This window comes from Pantherophis guttatus, chromosome 7 (assembly GCF_059756535.1).
Source record: "Pantherophis guttatus breed Tessera chromosome 7, ASM5975653v1, whole genome shotgun sequence".
NCBI lineage: Eukaryota > Metazoa > Chordata > Lepidosauria > Squamata > Colubridae > Pantherophis > Pantherophis guttatus.
Genome location: NC_142069.1, coordinates 614,450 through 633,646, shown reverse-complemented (window position 1 = coordinate 633,646; position 19,197 = coordinate 614,450). Strand labels below are relative to the sequence as shown.

Sequence of the window (19,197 nt, the reverse complement as noted above, 5' to 3'; positions counted from 1 at the left end):
GGGAGGGGGTCCTGGGCACACAAGGCTGCTTGTGCTGGCCAATTCGAATCGCCCTCGAGGGGGCTGATCCTAGCATGACTTGCAGAGGCTGCGGCTTCACTCCGCGCCATGGAGATGCCCGGCCCACCACAGCCTGGAAGACGCAGGGCAACTGTACACAGTGTCTGTTCCCCGGGGCCTTTGCGCATTATGCTGCCCTGGGCAAGAGGACACTGCTGGCGTGGTTCTGCTCGGCAACATCGTTCTTCAGGTGCCTGACTCCAGAGGAATACGGATCCCTGCCCACGGTGCAAAGGGCTCCTTGCAAGAGATTCGGTGAAAATTATTCCCCCTTAATTGGCCTTCCCCAACTTCCAAGGCACGTCAGCCGGCCTGCACTGCACCGTCCCGGTTAGCAGTCCTGGGCATCGGTCTGCAGCTGTGGGCCTCCCTCCCATGCCGGTTCCTGACTGAAGAATTCCAACCACCAAAGGAGAATATTTGTGGCTCTGGGTTGAAATGAGGGGTCCTTAGTGTGTCTCCGAGCTTGGTTGTTTTCTTGCAGACGTTTTATGACCCAACTAGGTAATGTCATCAGTGCTAGAAGGAGGTGGGAGGAGGAGGACCGTAGTAGGGTCCTTGGCGCTCTCGGAGTTTGGTTGTTTTCTTGCAGACGTTTTATGACCCAACTAGGTAATGTCATCAGTGCTAGAAGGAGGTGGGAGGAGGAGGACCGTAGTAGGGTCCTTGGCGCTCTCGGAGCTTGGTTGTTTTCTTGCAGTTTCATTACCCAAACTAGGTAATGTTGTCAGTGCTAGAAGGGAGCAGGGTTTGCTCTGTTTGTATACTAATAGCAATAGCACTTAGCGTTATATACCGCTTTGCGGTGCTTCACAGCCCTCTCCAAGCGGTTTACAGAGTCAGCCTATTCGCCCCCAACCATCTGGCTCCTCATTTTACCAACCTTGGAAGGATGGAAGGCTGAGTCCACCTTGAGTCTGGTAAGATTTGAACTGCCAAATTAAAGGTAGCCAGCAGTCAGCAGAAGCCTGTAGTATTGCACCCTAACCATTGTGACACCTCGCTTACCCTGTCGCTTTTGGTGGGGGTGTTCTTGATGGTTCCTTGGTTAGGCTGTTTACTCCCCTCTGGCACTGATGAAGTTACCTAGTTTGGTCATGAAACGTCTGCAAAGAAACAACCAAGCCAGAGAGCACCCAGGACCCCTCAATTCCAACCGTCTACAGTGAAGCTGCCAATGGGTACCCCAAGCCCCAAACCTCATTTGCAGGCTTTGTAGTCCATCTTACTGGCCAGTCAAAAGGAGAGAAGCAGCGTTTTACCTCCCCAAAGAGCTGCAACTTTTCCTCTTTTGCTGTTTTTTAGGCGAAGATGAAAAATTTGCGGCTTCCCTAATGGATGGAAAATTTCCCCGGAGTACGTCGATGCAAGACACTGTCCGAGAGGGCCATGGCATCCCGCCCCCACCACAAACCGCTCCACCCCCACCCCCCTCCCCCTACTACTTTGACACGGGCCCGCCCCCCACCTTCTCCCCGCCCCCACCCCCAGGGAGGGTGTACGACACCGTCCGGTCCAGCTTCAAGCCGGGCTTGGAGGCCAAGCTGCACGGGCTGCCACCGGTGATCAGCGCAGCCGAGATGTATGACCAGGCCAGGGCTGGGATCCCTTACCCCGAACGGCAGAAGCGGGCCCGCTCCATGATCATCCTGCAAGACTCCTCCCACATCCCCGTGGAGCCCACCGACATCCCCCGGCCAGGCCCCTCGGCCACCCCGCCAGAGAAGCTGAAGCGGAAGGGGCGCGGGGCGGACAACCCATACGCCAACATGGGCCAGTTCAATGTCAGCCTCTTTGCCCCCACCAAGCCCCAGCGCAAGAAGAGCCCCCTGGTCAAGCAGCTGCAGGTGGAGGACGCGCAGGAGCGAGCGGCACTCTCTGTGGCTGGGGGCTTCCCCCGGGAGCCCTCCCCCACCCGGAGGGGCCACCGCCTGAGCGGGATGGAATTCACCTCCCAGCAAGTGGACACCGCCAGCCTGCCCTTTGCCACAGCGGTCACGGGGGCCATGAAGGAGCGAGACCGGCGTCTTGACGAGAAGCGGAAATCCACTGTCTTCCTTTCCGTGGGTGCCATAGAGGGGAGCCCCCCCACCATAGACATGCCATCGCTGCAGCAATCCCGGTCCATCGATGAGCGTCTGCTGGGGAGCCGGGATGTTCTCCTGCCTTCCCCCGTCTCTGCTTTAAAGCCATTCCTCAGCAGTTCCTCCTCAACGTTCATACACCCCCTAACGGGGAAGCCCCTCGACCCCAACTCCCCCCTGGCGCTGGCGCTGGCCGCGAGAGAGCGAGCCCTCTCCACCCAGGTCTCCTCCAGAGTGGCAACCCCCATCCACAGCCCTGACTCCGATCGGGCGGCGCCCTTGTTTGTGGACATCCAAACCAAAGAGCAAGAGAGGGGTGAGCTGGAAGGCCGGGGATCTCCCGCCTATTCTCCAGGAGCCAAGGTGGCGACACCCAGTTCCTTGACACCTACCCAGAGCCCCTGGGGGATGCCCGGAAGTGCAAGGAAAGAGGGCGAGGCACGAACCGAGACCCCGGTGAAGGAGATGGAGGAGAAGAAGGTGGAGGAGAAGAAGGCCATGATCCTCAGCATCCTGGACACCTCGCAGCAGAAGACGGCCGGCCTCATCATGGTGCACGCGACAAGCAACGGCCAAGACCTCGGCTTTGATGTGACGGAGGAGAAGACCCCTGTCCCAGAGGGGGGCCCAGAGCCAGTGGAAGTGTCCATGATGGAGGCTCAGCCCAGTCCCGTGGGGAAGGCACCTGTCAGCCCAGCCTTGGACAAGACTCTTGGACAAGGGAGTTCGGAGGAGGAAGTAGAGACCTACACGGTCACTCTGCCGCCCGCACAGCTGTCCTCGAGCGATGAGGAAACCAGGGAGGAGCTGGCGAAGATTGGCCTGGTGCCGCCACCCGATGAGTTTGCAAACGGGGTATTGGTCACCACCGCTGGCACACCTATCAGCCAACTGGCTGCTCCAGCCATCGCCCCGCCATCCGTGCCAGCGGCAGTGGCCCTACCTTCTACCACTGGTGGAACACCCTCAGGGAAACCCTCTGATGCCCCCACCGCCCCAGAGTCTGCCGCAGACTCGGGAGTGGAAGAGGTGGACACCAGAAGTTCAAGTGACCATCACCTGGAGACCACAAGCACCATCTCCACCGTCTCCAGCATGTCCACACTGTCCTCCGAGAGCGGGGAGCCCACCGACACCTACACCTCCTTTGCAGATGGGCACACTTTTGTACTCGAGAAGCCGCCAGTGCCTCCAAAGCCGAAACTCAAGTCCCAGACCAGCAAGGGGCCGGTAACCTTCAGGGACCCACTTTTGAAGCAGTCCTCGGACAGCGAGCTCATCTCCCAGCAACACGCGGCCATCCTGGCTTCCGCCGGCGTCGGCCGGCCACGCTACCTCTTTCAGCGAAGGTCCAAGCTGTGGGGGGACCCCCTGGACAGCAGGCCCATCCACGGGCCGGAAGATGACAAACCAACTGTGATCAGCGAGCTCAGTTCCCGGCTGCAGCAGCTGAACAAGGACACGCGCTCCCTGGGGGAGGAACCTGCCGGTGGCGTGTTAGACCCTGGAAAGAAGACTCCCGTGGTGGCAGCACGGTAAGACCCTCTCCCCGTGCCCAGCCGGACAGGAGGGGGTTGCAGGTGGCCTCCTGCCCTTCCCCAGAGTCCGTCTACCTTAGCCAGGCAGGCCCTGGTTCCAGAATGCCAGAATGATGTTTTAGGATTTGTCCCCATCTAGATTCGGGAAGGGGGATTTGGGAAGAATGCTATGCCCCCTCCCACTTGTCCATTTCCTCTTTCTCCTCCTCACCCCTCCCCCCCCAGCTTGGCGGTTCCAGAGACCTCAGGCAGACAACAGGCAGAGGCTCCATCCTTTCTCACACACACGCACACCCCCCGTGTAAAACCCTGCACGCGTGCCTCCCCTTCCCATAATGTCCCATTGAAGTCAAGCCACTTGGAGGCTTGGTCCCTGGCAGGAGAGTGAAACCAGCCTTTCCTCCTCCTGCTGGTGGAGAAAGCCCCGAGCTCGGAGCTGCTGCCATCCCATCCTGTTTTACCTGCAGGTGTGAAAAGGGATACAGGCAGTCCTCAATTTACAACAGTTTTGTGACCATTCAAGATTACGATGATGCTGAAAAAAGTGACTGGTGACCGTTTTTCTCAGAGACGAGTTTTGCAGCCTCCCCAGGGTCACGTGATCAAAATTCAGACTCTTATTTTTGACGGCTGCAGGGCCCCAGCCTCCCCGGGGTCACGTGATCCTCTTTTGTGACCTTCTGCAGATTCATTTAACAACTGGCTTACTATCTTACCGACTGCAGTGATTAACAACTGTGGCAAGAAAGGTCATAAAACGGGGCAAAACTCACTTACCAGAAATTCTGGGCTCCTTTGTGGTCGTAAATCGAGGACTACCCACATTTAGCCAAGTGGAGATGGGTGCAAGTGGGTGCTAAGGAAGACCCCTGGGGAAGCTCTTGGGGAGGCCTTCCTTCTCGGGTTCAGGGCCTCCGAAGGCCTTGACTGCACCCATCATGGAGGGGCCTTGTGGGTCAAAGGGGAGGGGGAGGATTCTCTCAATGAGGAGGGAGGGACCTGCGCAGACGCACCTCCCCCAGTGAAAGGAAGGACCCTCAATTCATAAACCCTTGAAGAGGAAAAGGCAAGGAAGCAGCAGAAACGAGGGCTGGGGTCCCCGGGGCCCTGCCTTATTCAGAGATGTGGAATAGCAGTATAACAAAGTTGGAAGGGACCTCAAGAGGTCTTCTAGTCCAATCCCTTGATCTCGCTGGCTGGGGAATTCTGGGAGTTACAGTCCACACGTCTTAAAATTGCCAAGGTTGGACACCCTTGCCCTATATAGATCCTTCTGGAGAAATCTCCTGTCCAGCCTCCTTTTAAAATCCTCCAGTGATGGAGCATCCACAACGTCTGGTCAAATACACACACACACACACACATATTCGGCCATTATAACAGTTACCCCAGATCTCTTCTCTGAGTAACCATAGAATCCAGTGGGTGGCATGCTCAAATAGGAGGCTATTTTATGTCCCTCCCTCAGTCTCTATCATTTTGGACGGATGTTGCATTCGATTTGCCCAGCCCCCCCGGTGCCTCGTATAAAATCTCACGGAATTTTTCCTATCCTGAATAACTGAGATCAGACACACCACCACAAACAGATCCCTCTTCCCCTCCCCTCCTTTGGCCAAAGACGCCCACAAGAAGATCAGCCAACAGTAGATCCCACAGTAGATTCTTTTAGTGATCAACAAATTTGAACGCTTCAGGCAATGCAAATAACATGCCAAAATTTCCTTCTAAGAAGCCATTTACAGCTTAAGCCCCCTCCGGCCCCTTTGGGGGGTTTAGGACCCCAAACCCCTACCCCCCAGCCGCAGCAATCCCTCTGGGGGGCCTCCCAGCCTCAGGTGCAGCCGGAGTGAGAATCCAGTGGAGATAAGAGCCAGGGAGAAGATGGGCTGTTGGAGCCCACTCCTAGGGGGCAGGACAGGTCCCTGACATGGCAGAGAAAACCGTGGCGGCTTGGTCTCCTGCATGGGAAGCTTTGGCCACCTGAACTCAACCTTGGAAAGTCCTAGAAAGAGGCTGGTGGCCTCTCAGGGGACCCTTCCCGTTTCTCCTAGAACTGAAAAGGCGTGTTTGAGCAGACCCTCTTCCATTTGAGACCCCTGCTGCACTGCATAGAACGGGTGGGCAACTACGGCCCCTTTACGACCCTTGGACTTCAACTCCCAGAATTCCTGAGCCAGCACGGTTGACTGAGCAATGCTGGGAGTTGAAGTCCACAAGTCTTAAAAGCTGCCAAGGTTGGACATCCCAGAGTGTCATCTGAGCTCAGGTTGGTTTTTTCCCCCCAGTTTATCTAGAAGCGTAACCTGCTCTAGTGGGAGGGGTTCCGGGGGGCGGGGCGGGAGGGGGGGAACAGAAGGAAGAAGAGGAGGAAGGAGGAGAGAAAGGATATGATTAGTTTGTGTTTCCAAAACCCACCATTGCTTTGTATTCTTACAGATCTGACCAAGACCCTGAAGAGAATTAAGCCATTTAAGCCTTTTAGCCTCTAGGGTAAACCTTCCTCTTCCTCTGTGTCCTGGCTACCTAATTCTCAGCTGAAACCGCTGGTGTCCTGGTCTGAGCTTCCAACTAAGGCAATTAACACCTTACCAATTTCCTTGTAGGCTTTGTTGCCATGGCCTCACACGCCCCGAGGTCTGATGATCCCAAAGGTGGGCAAATTGAGGGCAAAGGCGTCTCTTAAGGCAGCTTCTTCTCTACCTGTTGGAAGCCGGTCTGCAGGAGGGTCTTCCGGGATCAAGAAATGTGTTTTGGCCCCAGAGGTCCGAAGGAGACATAGCAGCACTCGGCTCTTCCCTCTATTTGGCTGCATTAGACATTGGTTGGTCAAGCGCAGCAATCTCCTAACTTGGTCAACTCCTGGAATTCCCCAGGCAGAAGAGAGTTCTGGGAGTTGAAGTCCACAAGTCTTAAAGGGGCCACGTGTGGAGAACCCTGGCCTGGTGTGCTGAGAGCACGTTCGCCCTGCGTGTTGGGCCCTTTGGTAGAGAGCCTCGTTCTTCATCCCTGCAAGAGAGGCATTAAATTATCCATAGACTTGATTTCCGTGCCAGACCAATAATTCTTCTGCAAGGTCACTGCACAACCATTAACCATCACACACACACCCACGAAGCCTCTCTTAAGAATTAAAGAGCGGAGCTGAGCGGAGGGGAGAAGCGCTTCTCTCACATGCCTCCGGGCCCACGTTCAGAGAGTGAGAAGGGGACTTGGAGATCATCTTGCCCAACTCTCTGCCTGGCATAAACTACACGGCTAGGTGGGCTCCAGTGGAGACCTGGTGGTCTTCCTTGGGATGAGGCAATCTCATTGATGCCCACTGCAGTTGGGCTTTGGCTTTGACCCGCTTGTGACTTTGATAAGACCCATTTTAAAAATGCATTGTGTTGGGCCTGGAAGCCACCTTTTGTACTGGGTAATCCCCCCTCCCCAATTTCTCACAGCAGTAAATGTGGCAGGTCTGAAGGGCCGATGCAAAAGACGGCTCCCAGGCCTGACACGTAGCCCATCTGTGGGCTTAAATGGGAGTCTTCCCCAAGGCAGGAATCCATCTGGGGCTCTTCTCCAGCCTGTGGGTTGGGACTCGCTGAATCCCCTAAGGTTCCCCCCTGGTTCCTGGCAGGCAGGGCGAAAGAAGATTGGACTCCAGAGCTGGTTGACAGGTGAGGCAGGGACCCTCCCTGGATGGTGCCCTTTCATCAAAGCCAGCTCTGCTAGGGCTGCCCTCTTCATCCTTGACATGGAGTTTCTCTCTCCATGACCTTCATGCCTCTGGCAGAGCCAAGGAACATACCTCATTCTGTACAGAACCGATCCCCAAACAAGGAGCCCTGGTGATGCATTGGTTAGAGTGCAGCGTTGCAGGCTAATTCTGCCCACTGCCAGCTGTTCGATCCTGACCGGCTCACGGTTGACTCAGCCTTCCATCCTTCCGAGGTCGGTAAAATGAGGACCCAGGTTATTAAGGGCAATAGGCTGATATTGTATAAACCGCTTAGAGAGGGCTGAGAAGCGGTGTATAAGTCTTAAGTGCTATTGCTATCTGTGTCTCGCCCCCGCCCCCACATGGAGTAATTCATATTCTCCAGGAAAACTGGTTTTTACAGAAAGAGTGCACTGCCTACAAGGATACAGGGGTAAGAGGGCCATTGTTGGTCACAAGTCATGGCATGCGTTTATGACGGACCGATCGATCGCTGGCAGACTCGCTCCATCCATTTGCTAACCCCTTACTAATCCTGGCTTGCTCACCGCACGGGGGACATTCACCGTGGCTCCTGCATGTTCACAGAGGGCAGGGGAGCAGGCAAAGAGAGATGGCTGTCATATCTTCTGTGGCCCCGAGAGATGGTTTCAGATATGGAAGGAGAAGTCAAACATTTTTCCTTCTGCGGCAGTCCAGCACTGGAAGCAACAAGCAAAGAAAAATAATTAGAGGAGGGGGCATTTGAGAGAAATGCCACTTGCGTTTCCAATGATGTAAAGCAATTCATTTATACATGGCTTGGCCTCAGATCTCTTTGGAATAAATCCAGCCCCAAATCCAGAGATCTGACATAATGCCCTCGCTTAACAACCCGTGGTGATCGGCTTAACAACAGCAACCAGAACTGGCAGAATTACCATCGTTAAGCAGCATGGCCACGTGACGTCATGCTTTAGGATCCCATTGCTTAATGACGGCAATTCCAGTCCTGGTTGCCATTGTTAACGAAGGACTATCTGTGTAACATGTGGTCAAGATACTCCTGAAATAACTTCCAAGGCCCAACTCTGATCAGAATCCTCGCTTCCTTATAAAGTTTTCTCCTCTACCCAACGGGACTGACAGCATGGCATTTGCTTGATTTCTGGTGCCGCTCTCCTCAGCTCAGTAGTCCTCATGAAAGCACCTTATTGTAAGAGCTGTGGTGGCGCAGTGTTTAGAATGCAGTACTGCAGGCTACTTCTGCTGACTTTCAGCAGTTCAATTCTCACTGGCTCAAGGTTGACTCGGCCTTCCATCCTGCTGAGGTGGGTAAAATGAGGAGCCAGATGGGGGCAAGAGGCTGACTCTAAACCGCTTAGAGGGCTGGAAAGCACTGTGAAGTGGTATATAAGTCTAAGGGCTATTGCTATTTGTAGATTGTAGAGGCTTAGGGGAAACGGCTGCCATGCTAGGGAATAAGACTTGGACAGGGTTGTGGCTAGGAATCTGCCCTTGCTCTAAGGTGGCACCCGAGAGAAAAATCATCACATGGATTTTTCCTCCTCCCCAGCAACTGAGCAGAAATGCCTTCATTCTCCCTGTGTGCTGGGTCAGGAAGAAAGAAGCCAAGAGCAGCCAACAAGAGACAAGTTCCCTCTGAATCCAGAGACAAAACGCCACGGTAGGCAGTGATTGTTTTGGTGGTGCCAAGGGGTTGGAAACCGTCCTTGTTACGAAGAGAGAGAGTAGGTGGCCCTGGCAGCTGGCTGTTCTTCCTTCCTCTCGGACAAGGTGGAGCTGTGCAGTTATGGCAGACTCAGACCTAAAGTATACATGAAGCCGATCTGAGCCGGTCACTGGCACCAAAGATTTACGCTTCCAAGCTTTTGGGCTCGTGCTGGAGCCTACTCTCAGGTAAGGAGCGAGCAGTTAGATGAGGAAATCCAAGCTCATTGGTAACCTCACATTGCAACGAACAAGGATGTGTATTCAATTTTGCAGCTACTAAGATTGTTGGCTGATCAGGGACAAAAATAGCCAGAGAAAACATTGAAGCCTGGGAACTGGGCCCCTTGGCAGTCAACAGGAATGCTGATTTGCCATCAGTTTATCAGGTACTTGGGAACTGAGGGCATGGAGGGTGGGCACAAGGAAACAATAGCCAATCGCCTGCCATCACACCAATCAACCAATAGGAAGGCACCGCATAAATACGACTCATGGAATAGCCCGAAGCACATATCCGCATGTGCTCTCTCTCATGTAGAGAGGCTCCAGCACAAGCTCAAAAGCTTGAAGGAATAAACCTCTGGTCCCGGTGACTGACTCAGATTGGATCGTGCAACGTTATCCTGGGACCCATATATTTACCTTCATTCGCCTGCCTGGTCCTCTTGTCTTCACAGCTGGCCGTGACCGAGGGAGGCCAGTGCCCAGGCTGGGCTCACAGGGATTTCATGAAGAGCACGTGGAAGGTTTTCTTGTGGACTTCCACCTGGATTAGTTTGGGAGGCAAATGACTTTCTGGAGCTAATCTGCTCAGGAGGATTGCCAGGTGTGCAAGCAGTTGGCAGGAGATCAAGGACCTTTGGGGCAGTTGGCCCAGAGGGCTTGGGGAGGAGAGGAGGCTTAGAAGAGGACCCCCAGAAGGATTGGGAAGAAGAAAACCCTGCGGGGTAGACCCCCTGAGCATCTCCCCCCCCCCCCGCTCTGTGATTTTTTTCCTGTTTGCATTTCTCATCACTGGCTGCCCTCAGAAACGCTTGCATATTTATTTATTATTTACAGCATTTCTATATCACCCAGATGATTGTAGCAAATCACTCGGAGATTTCTCACTGCATTCTGTAGAGCCCAAAATTATACAAAAGCTCTTTGGGCTGGAATTCCCGGTCAGCAGTGGAGAGCTCCGAATGGATCCAAGGGGGTCCTTTCAGAGGCATCCCGGTTTTCCTCAAAGAGGCTGCCTCTCATGGGCACACAGGCTCCAACCACCAACGTGGCAAGGCTGGCTCAGCCATCTTGCCTAATTTGCACATTCTTGGGGAGCTCAGCAGGAACCAGAGAAGTAGGGCGCACTGCTCTCCTTTGGACCTACTCCCCAGAAAGCCCATTCTCCTTCCTTCCTTCTCTCTCTCTCTCTCTGCTCCCTGGCCCAGCCCCTCATCCCCAGCCCCTCCCCTCCTCCTGGAGCTTCAGAATTGCTTCATGTCAGGCTTTGGCTGTTGAACATCTGTGATTGTGAACATGGACTTCATGGGATGGGCCGTGGGGTATTGAACTGACCATGACTGAGCTGCCTCCCAGAACTCCTTGAGGCCCCTGGCCTGGAGCCCTTGACCCTCCGTGGCCTGAGGAGGCAAAAGGGGCCACTGCCTGTCTCCCTGGCCAGGTGGACAGTGGTGGCAGGAGGTCAGGAGCCCTCTCGGGAAGGGAGGGTGTTCCTCCGGCCCTGTTGAGCCTGAGGTCAGCCCAGCACCTCCACCCTTCTCCTTCGCCCGTCCCCAGCCAGCAGGAGGGGCTTCTGGGAGTGGCAGGGACCCCGAGGAGTTTGTGACCAAGTCTGTTCCTTCTTCTCAGTGTGGTTCCCGGTGCCTTGGACGGATGCTAACATCTTTCTCATTGCCTCTCTTCCTGCTCTCCCATCTGCATGTCTCGGCTGCTCTGTCTAGCACCGCCTCAGGCCTCAGGAGGGTGGGCGAGCTGTGTAAGTGAGCATGTTCTCATCTCATAGCAACCCCATGTCAGTCTTCTGTCCGTTCCTCAGTTCCTGCTCCTGCTGCTGCTTGCTGTGTGTACCGTGGGCTGGCTGGTTGGCTGGGGGCTGCCGGGAGGGGGAGGGCAGGGCCTGCAAGGCTGTGTGGCTGCATCCCTCCCCAGCATGTCGATATCTGTCTGGTGATGTTCTGTGCCCCGGAATCCCAGGAGGAAGTGCCCGTCTGCAACCGGATGCCAAGTGGGGTCAGGTGAAGCCAGGGCTACTCGGTTGGCATGACTGGCTTCCAGAAGCAACAGGGGGTCACCCTGCCTGCAGGCCCCACTGGTAGGAACAGGCCTGTCCTCCAGCGTAAAGATGGGCCCAGCTAGGACGACAGGAAAGGGGGCACTGCTTTTCCTTCAGAAGCTGAGGTCCAAAGCATTTTTGGGGAGGGGTGGCAAGTCCCCACAAGGGGGTGGGGTTGGGCCACTGAGGATTCTGCAGCCCCATGCAAGACCCATCACTGTTCTCTCACCAAGGAAGAACCCCAAGACCCCTGATCCCAGGAGGCCTCTTCCCCGTCAGGGTAATCCCACTGCCTTGGGGTGACTGTGATGCTCTCCCTGATGTCCTCATCTGAGAGACTCTTCATCATCATCCACAATCTAGGCAGCCCGTGAGCTTCTGCTTCCTTGACAGGTCGGGCTGATGGTGGGTCTTGCTGCATGTTATCAGCAGGGTGGACCCAACCTTCATGCCCAGATGTTCATGACACTTTTCCATCCAGGTCCTCAGGTGGGCCCGTTCATCAAAGATCCTCACTCAGCCTATGAGCCACCACCACACGGCTGGCTGAGCCCTCCTAGATGGAACCCCACCCAAGATGAACATGAGCTTTGTCCTGTATCGGCTCCATCTACTCCTGTGATCCTGGAAGAATGTTTTGTCTCCACCTTGGAGTGGACCTGGGCTTGGCCTCAGCTTTGGCCGTACCTTCTCATGTGCTGCTGCTTTCATCTTCTTGCGTGATGAGAAAAAGTTTTGGTCTTGAGAAAAAGAGTCAAGGGAGATGCTCAAAGTACCACCACACTCACATAATGGCTTAGCTGGAGGCCATTGAGTGTGAAGATGAGGTAGGATGGCCACAATCGGACAGGTCTGGACATTTTCATGTAGAATCCTAAGCCTGGAAGGGACCTTGAGGGGGAGTCTTCCAATCCAGCCCCTTGCTCATGGCAGGACCGCTTGTATCATCTTGGACAAATGGTTGTCAAATCTTTTCTTGAAAACCTTGAGGGAAAAAACCTACATTTTTCTCGAACAATTTAGAGCAGGCATTGGAGTTCCTGGCAGCCATAATACCTGGCGTCTTTGTAAAACACGGCCCACATTGTGACTGAAGGTATTTTTCCTACCCTCATTATGTTCTGAATCTCTTGAGAGCTCAGCATCTTCTAAAAGACTCCGTTACCCACATGGAATCTTCAGCCACCGAAACAGCCTCCACTTTGCCTCCTTGTTGTTGATGTCCTTAGTCTCTGAGAAGAAATGCAGTTCGGGATTCAGCAGAATCCCTTTTTTAAAAAAACTGCTGAGTCCCTTCTTGCTCCTACAACAGAATATCCATTTTTGTTCCAAGGACGTGTGGAAAATGTTTAAAGCAACATCACATTTTGGATTCTCAAGTTTTTTTGTCTGTGTGGGAATGTGAAGCAAATTACTCTTTAGTATTTTAAATTGAATTTAAAATTGCCTATTTTTGCTAGAGTGTGCTCATTTTCTCTAGAAAAAGCCAGCTGAAAAGACTTTGGTAAAAGAATGGCGAATTGAGGATTACACTTTCCGTTCCATGTTTATCAGTTTTGGACACAGGGAGAAGATCCTTTCTCAACTGAAAAGTCCTTTGAGGGTTCTACATTCAGCTCAAGGAGATGTTCCTAAATTCTCCATCTGCCCTGTATTAAAAAGCTGTCTTGCGACGGAGCCTTCTTTCTCATCGTCTCACCAATGGAGAGAGAAGCCTTCAAAACAGACAACTATTATTGGGGGTGGTTTGTTCTCCGAGCTTGTTTCATTTCCGAAGGTTTCCTCACCAGGCTAGGTAACGTTCGTCAGCGGTTGAAGTGTCTTATTTCAATTCTCTTCTGCTTTTATAGGTCTTAGGTGGTCTGTTGGTCACGTGACCGACTGGTCCCGCCGTGAGGGACAGCTGGTGGTGAGGTCACAGACAGCTGTTTGACTTATGGGAAAGATCCGCCTTTCATTTGGCTCCTTCCTTCCAGATCGCTGTGATTTTCCCACATTGTAAAGCTGTCGGGAAGTTTGTGATCCTGGGGAAGAATTCTGCCAAGCCCCCACCGTCACTGCTAAGGCCAACCCAAGGATTATTTGGGAGTGAGCAGGTTGGAAGGAGCCCTTGTAGGACGTTAGTTCCCCAATAGTACCGGCATGCAGAGGGTTATAAATTTGGGCTTCTCTTCATTCTACTTGACTGCTGTTGCTTTAGGTTGATTAGCCAAAGCTCAGACTTTGCCACGATTAACGGGTTTTCTGTGGCTCTTGGGAATGGCCTTTGCCACCAAGTGGGCCAGAAACCTCTCTGCCTGGCCAACCAAGAGTGGGTAATTCTGCACAGCAGCCTTCAAAAGGTGGTCAGTCTTATGCTGCGGCTCCCAGCCCTTAGGAACAAAAGGCCCAAGCACGGACTGAAGAAAGCTTTTGCAAGAAAGGGACACACTCGGCTCCAAGCCCCACACTGCAGTCCATCGCAAGCCAAGCCAAGTCCGAAGGCTTCCCAGGCAAATGCACGAATATTTTAATGCAAGGTCTGTGAAGCAGAGATGGGTCCCACGTAATCTATTACAAGAGGGCACAGTTGTCTCTCCGTTATTGATGACAGTGAACTAATTCATTTGAAGATCATGAAAGGCCGTTGGTGCTGAAGATTTCCCTATGTAACACACTCTTGTTTTTTGGCTGGTGGACACGGCTGCGCCACCTCCAGCGTCTGCTTGCAGCAGGAAAGGGATGGGGCAGAAGGCCTGGTCCTTGGGGCCTCATCCCAGCCCGGTCTTCTGTCTTGTGGAACCTGGAGAGCCAGATAAGATGCAGCCAGCCAGGTGGCAGACAGAAAATCCCTGGCCATTAGACAGTGTCATGCCATGTCAAACCAGGGGCATCTCAGGGGCTCCCATCCTGGAAGGCCACATTGTCCTCTTCCAGCAGCTGTTAGGGAGTTCAAGGCAGACGAAAGTAAGAAACCAAATCCTGAAAGTTAATATTACCTTTATTCTAAGGTTATAGTGACAGAACCTTTCAATTATGAACACGCATCCCTGCTTTCTTCCTGAGAATTAAGGAGAGTCTTGTCTGAGATGCTTTTTCTGGTTACAGGTCAGCCCCAGACTCGGGTTTCTTTTATCTGACTGTTGTCTTGGTAGCAACTCATCCTCATGTCTCCCAAGTCCACGCATCAAGCATTTAAAGACCAGTGGCCATGACACCTCTCCTCTATGACTGTCGCCGTTTATAAATTTGGCAAACTGGAGGCCGTCATCATATCTGAAGGTCACTTGTTGATCGAGAGGCGAGCTGGTCTTGTGAAGAGCTTGGTTTCATTGCAAGGACAAGACGCCCAGTTTCTTAGAAGCTGCTGCTGGTCTCTCCATCTTGCATCCTTCCTGCACAGGAACAGACGCCAGTGTCCAAGGCAGGCGAACCGAGCAAAGGAACAAGTTCAGGCCATTTTTGTAAACATCTTGCCAGACAGCAGGGACCCAATTCTGCTGTTTTCCTAAGGCTCCAGCCCAGATCGTTCATCCACACTCAAGGATCCTAAGGTTCAAGGGCCTCCTTGGCTCCCATTTCTTCTTCTGTTGCTGCTCATGTGTAAGAGAGGATTCCAGAGCCAGGTGGACGTCCTCCCACTGGCTCAACCCTTTTGTACTGCACCCACCCTTAGTGCCGCCTTCTGACCAGGGACAGGACATTACCAGAGGAGTTCCCAACCACTAGGCCTTTTCTACGTCAACTCACAGAATTCAAACATTCAATTCAATTCAGAATGGGACCTTGGAGGTCTTCTAGTCCAACCCCCTGACCCTATACCCTTTCAGACAAGTGACTGTCCAGACTCTTCTTAAAAACCTCCAGTGATGGAGCGCCCACAACTTCTGGAGGCAAGGCCATTCCACTGGTTAATTGTTCTCCCCCTGCCTCGAAGCAGTCCCAGCTGACCAAGTCCTGCCTGCCCCTCTGCCTTTCAGCCCTCCGTCCCCATAAATGGGACAGGTCCCTAATCTTTCCCCCTTATGCGCTGGAGACGTTGGTTCTTAACGGAATCCTGGTGGCCAGGAAGAAAAGGGATCTTCCAGTGCAGGCAATGAGCAGAGGCTTCCTGGTTGAGAGGGAGGTGCAGAAGGATGGCATCTCAAAGGTCATCTCCCTGGTCAGCAAAAGCAGCAGGCCAAACACAACTCGATCCCTTGCTCATCCTGTGTGCTCACAACATTGGAAAAGGGGAGGCTAAGAAAAGAGGCATTCACTTTTGGGCTGAACCGTTCCACTCCGAGTGCCACACTTTTCAGGCGGAAGGAACCAGAACGGCACCTGAACTGATCCGAGTAGGGTCTCTACTGCTTCTCACCTATTCTTGCACTCTCGCCAGACTTATTTACTTACGCTCTCTTGAGAACCACCAAATAAACCCTCCAGGGATTGGGGGGAGGGGTCAGATCTCGTTTGCCTCTGCAGGGATTCCAAGCTAGAGACTCTCTTAATTCCACCCTCCCCAGCTTTTCAGCTACAGGTTCCACCACATGTTAGCAAAAAAGAACAAACAAGCTTTCAGTCCCTTTTTGTTTTGTCCCGGGAAATAATCTACACCAGCACGGTTGGCTGGGGAATTTTGGGACTTGAAGTCCACAAGTCTTAAAGTTGCCAAGTTTGGAGAGCCTGGCCCAGACACTGAGTAACACAATTCCTTCTCTCAGAAAGGCTGGCTATCCCCATGGCTCAGAGAGCTTCCCCTTGGTCTATTCGGAGCAAAACTTCAGTTGGTATCCCAGAGTCCTGGGGGGGCTTTCAGGGCTGATGACAAACACCAGCAGGAAGCTAGCCACTCCTCCCTTCCTCCCTCCCAGGCAAGCAAATTCTGGCACATGGGGGACGTGGCCCCTGAAGCTGAACCAGGGAGTCTTCACAGGATCAAAGAGTTGAAAGGGATCTCGGAGGTCTTCTAGCTCAAGCAGGAAACCCTCTCCCATTTCAGACAAATACTCCTGGCACTCCCCAGGGTGGATTTCTCCCTGCCCAGAGATCCTGCTCCCCCCAGATCCCCACTTCTGCTGCAGGGACAGGTGGTGGACCACAGGAATTAAGGACTTTGGGGGGCTTAGGAGACTAATGTTAGCTTTGGAAAGCTGGAGCGGGGGTCGATTCCTGGGTAGGGTCAGCCACCCAATCAACCTCAGTGTGTCTGGGAGAGAAAGCCTACACAGAAGGACTCCTGCAGAATTGCTCACGGGGGTGGCAGGGGTATCTTCCCTGAGGGTTCTGCAAAATCTGGCCTTGCTGGTTTTGTGGGGAATGTGTGTGTGTGTGCACCTGTTTTGTGTCTGGGCACCTCTCTCACCACTGCTTCTCCCTCTCTCTCTCTCTCTCTCTTTCTGTGTCTCTGTCTTCACAGACTTTTCAGTAGTTTAGGAGAACTAAGCACCATTTCCCAGCGCAGCTCTGGCACCACCTACACCGTGCGTCCTGGCAGCCGCTACCCTGTGACCCGCCGCACTCCCAGTCCGGTAAAGCCTGCCCTGGATAGGACAGACCCCCTGAGCACCGTCCGGCCCTACGGGCTCACCCCGCCCACCATCCTCAAATCTTCCAGCCTCTCCATCCCACACGAACCCAAGGAGGTACGCTTCGTGGTGCGCAGCGTCAGTGCCCGGAGCCGCTCCCCTTCCCCCTCCCCTTCCCCTGGGCCCCCCCTGCATTCCCTCCACCCCCCACGGCCCTTCATGCAGAAACCCCTCCAGCTCTGGAACAAATATGACGTGGGGGACTGGCTGGAGAGCATTAACCTGGTGGAGCATCGAGACAAATTTGAGGACAATGAAATTGAGGGCACCCACCTGCCCGCCCTGACCAAGGAGGACTTTGTGGAGCTGGGGGTGACGCGGGTGGGGCACCGCATGAACATTGAACGGGCACTGAAGCAGCTGGCAGACAGCTGACCATCCCGGCAGCCCGGGCTCCTCTCCCGGGGCCGTGTCACTCAGGGGCAGGCGGGGCCGTTCCTGCTAGGCCAGTAGACAGGAGCCCACCGGATGCTCTTCCTGTCCTGCTCGGACTGCTGCACTGAAAGACGGGGGGTGGGCAGGCACCTCCTCTCCCTCCCACCCCACAGCTCTTCGGGCACCCTGGTGCAGACTCCCTTCCTCGGGTACAGACATGGGCCACGGAAGCTCACCCCCTCCCCAAGAGAGTCACTGCTGGACAGGCGGTTCTGGGGAAGGAGAGGCGCTCCCCTCTTGGAGAACACCTTGGCAGCGTGTCCTGCCCACGTGGCATGGGCCCCAAGGGGAGGCCAGAGGGACAAGGTGTTAAGAGGGGAAGGGGGTCCTTGCGCTGGGGTTGCAAGGCTCCAGCCAGGCCTTAACGGTATTCGTACGTTGTGGTGCTGTGGCTGCTTGCGTTGCATTCGGCCTTCGGAAGACCAGATGCTAACTGGTCAGTGAGGGTTTTTGGGGAAGAGGCTCAGTGCATTGGCCGCAGGGAGGCTGGCTGGCACCCAAGCGACTGCTGCTGGAGGAATTCTCCCTGTGAAGGTCAGCAGGAGCTCCTAAGAGAGGTCAAGGGGCAGAAGTGGGAACACCGCTCAGGAGGGGCCCCATCCACCCCAGTTCCTACCCCACCCGCAGCCCCGGGCCCTGGCCCTGGCCCTGCCCCGCAAGGACCCAGCGGGGCCAGGAAGAGGAGAAGACCAGGAGAGGCACCCCCATGGAGAGCGGGCACTGCCGCCTGGAGGACTGTTGCCATGCCCTGGCACGCAAGCAGGGCTGATGTCGCATGGATCGAAGCATGCTTGGGGCGCAAAGAGAGGCGAAGGGCGGATCCGGCAGCTGCTGCTTGGCCAGCCCTGGTGGGGAGGGGGGAGGCCTCGTTTGGCTTTGGGGGTGCGGGACACATTGAAGGGGGTCTCTTAATCTCTCTGCATTTCTGTAGGTTTGGTGATCCCAAGGAGAGGATGCCCAACAGCAGGAACCCACCCCCCTCTCTGTCCTAGTCACTCATTTTTGCATCTTTTTAATCAGCTATATATTTGAAAAGGAAAAAAAAAGAACAAATATCTATATATCTATATCTATAGCCACCTTGTTTAGTTAACGGTTGACTGAAGCTCTATCTTTGCTGGGGGGGAGAGGGGGGGCCTGGGGGCTCCTTCCTGCAATGCTTGTGGGAGTTTTTAGTGACTGAATGAATGTGAGGGGGGGAAGAGAATCTTTTTAAGGTTCCTTTTAGATGTTCTGAATTTTAAAGATTGGGGGTAGGAACAAAAAAAAAAAAAGGCAACATTGCACTGGCTTCTGGGGACCCGTGTGAAGTCTTCCATTCTTGCTGGACAGGCCCTGACTGGAGTAGCTACTTCCCCCCCCCCCTTCCACACACACACACACACCTGTCTTTCCCTTGCGCAAGCCCCTTCCCCTGCTTTCCTGGGGAAGAACAGAGAGGAGCAAGTGGGGAAGAACCCAAGTCTTTCGCCTTCCCTCTCCCCTCTTGAAGCCAGGGAGCCTGAACCGCAGAGCGGCTGCACCAAAATACCCACAGAGGGCGGGGGTCCCCAACACTTTGCAGAGCCCAGGCCCTGTGAAAGGAAGGGCAGTCCTGAGGGGCTCCCAGCTGGGGCTGGTCTCGGATCCCCCCTGTGGTTGGTCCATCCCCTTTTCTTTAAGAGGCCAAAGAAATGCCCCCCCACCCCTACCCCGGTCACAAGTGACCTCCCTGCACCCCTACCCTTCCGCACCTGGGGCTCCTCTGGGGGGAATGTTCCCTCCCTACAGGCCTGGCCTAAAATCGGAGGAGACCCAGCGGCACCTTTTAAGATGAGCCCATTTTTATTTTCAAGGT

The 19,197-nt window shown here is 54.2% G+C and overlaps 1 protein-coding gene across 11 annotated transcripts in view; it reads left to right on the top strand.

Annotated features, from left to right (window-relative positions):
- Positions 1 to 18,450, top strand: part of SHANK3 (SH3 and multiple ankyrin repeat domains 3) — a 206,454-nt gene extending 188,004 nt beyond the window's left edge. For 4 of the 11 annotated variants that reach the window (XM_087873529.1, XM_087873528.1, XM_087873527.1 and 1 more), the window contains 2 exons: positions 1,366 to 3,679; positions 16,757 to 18,450. In XM_087873529.1, coding sequence (XP_087729655.1) covers positions 1,366 to 3,679; positions 16,757 to 17,300 — 2,858 coding nt within the window. In that variant the 3' untranslated portion in view covers positions 17,301 to 18,450. Of the gene's footprint in view, positions 1 to 1,365; positions 3,680 to 3,907; positions 6,727 to 11,044; positions 11,080 to 16,756 lie in introns of those variants that run through there. The other 7 variants (XM_087873536.1, XM_087873535.1, XM_087873533.1 and 4 more) reach the window with 5 other exon arrangements.
- The last annotated feature ends 747 nt before the right edge of the window (positions 18,451 to 19,197 follow it).